This window comes from Sphaeroforma arctica (assembly GCF_001186125.1).
Source record: "Sphaeroforma arctica JP610 unplaced genomic scaffold supercont1.13158, whole genome shotgun sequence".
NCBI lineage: Eukaryota > Ichthyosporea > Ichthyophonida > Sphaeroforma > Sphaeroforma arctica.
Window position 1 is genome coordinate 1 of NW_014027400.1, and position 676 is coordinate 676.

General features: G+C 41.7%; 1 protein-coding gene across 1 annotated transcript; it reads right to left on the reverse strand.

The window, feature by feature from the left end:
- Positions 1 to 42: 42 nt before the first annotated feature.
- Positions 43 to 537, reverse strand: SARC_17997 (hypothetical protein; the record flags this gene model as incomplete). The annotated part of the gene is made up of 2 exons (XM_014287919.1): positions 43 to 299; positions 360 to 537. Coding segments are annotated over 2 exons (435 nt in total), but the record flags the coding sequence as incomplete, so codon positions are not given.
- Between the last annotated feature and the right edge of the window lie 139 nt (positions 538 to 676).

Consider the following 676-nt stretch of genomic DNA (forward strand, 5'->3'; position numbering starts at 1 on the left):
TATATATATACAACCTATTCCCGTGATGAGAGCAAAACATACCATATCAAACACTGGAAATATGTTTTTCTTTTTAATTGCCTGAGAAAGCACGTCCCATTCCTCATGGCTAGGGTCCACTCCTGTAGGATTATGCGCACACGCATGCAACAGTATGACACTCCTGTCGGGTATCTCGTCGATACTATGCAGCATCCCAGCTAGATCCAGACCGCGAGTTTCTGGATCATAGTACCTATATGTACTCAATTCTAAGCCAGCGTCTGTGAAAGTTGGCACGTGGTTACCCCAGGTGGGGTCTGGAACGTATATAGTTTTGACTTGAGTTGGAAAATTGTACCATCTTGATAGAAACGTACCGCACAGTCGTAGAGCACCAGTGCCACTTATGGTTTGTGTAGTCGCATATCTTTGTTCAGCAATGATGGGCGATCCTGGACCGAATGCTAATCTGGCACTGGCATTCTGCAGTAGCGCAGTGAAAGTCGCATTGAGATTGCGCAAATCCATCGTATTCGTTACCACATTTAATTCCATGACGTAACAAAACAACCGACCGATAAGCGAAAAATGAATGAATTTTAAACTATTAATACAAGTACATACAAATGCTGATATATAAAAAAGAATACAAACATGTATATATATATGTGTGTGTGTGTGTGTGTGTGTGTGT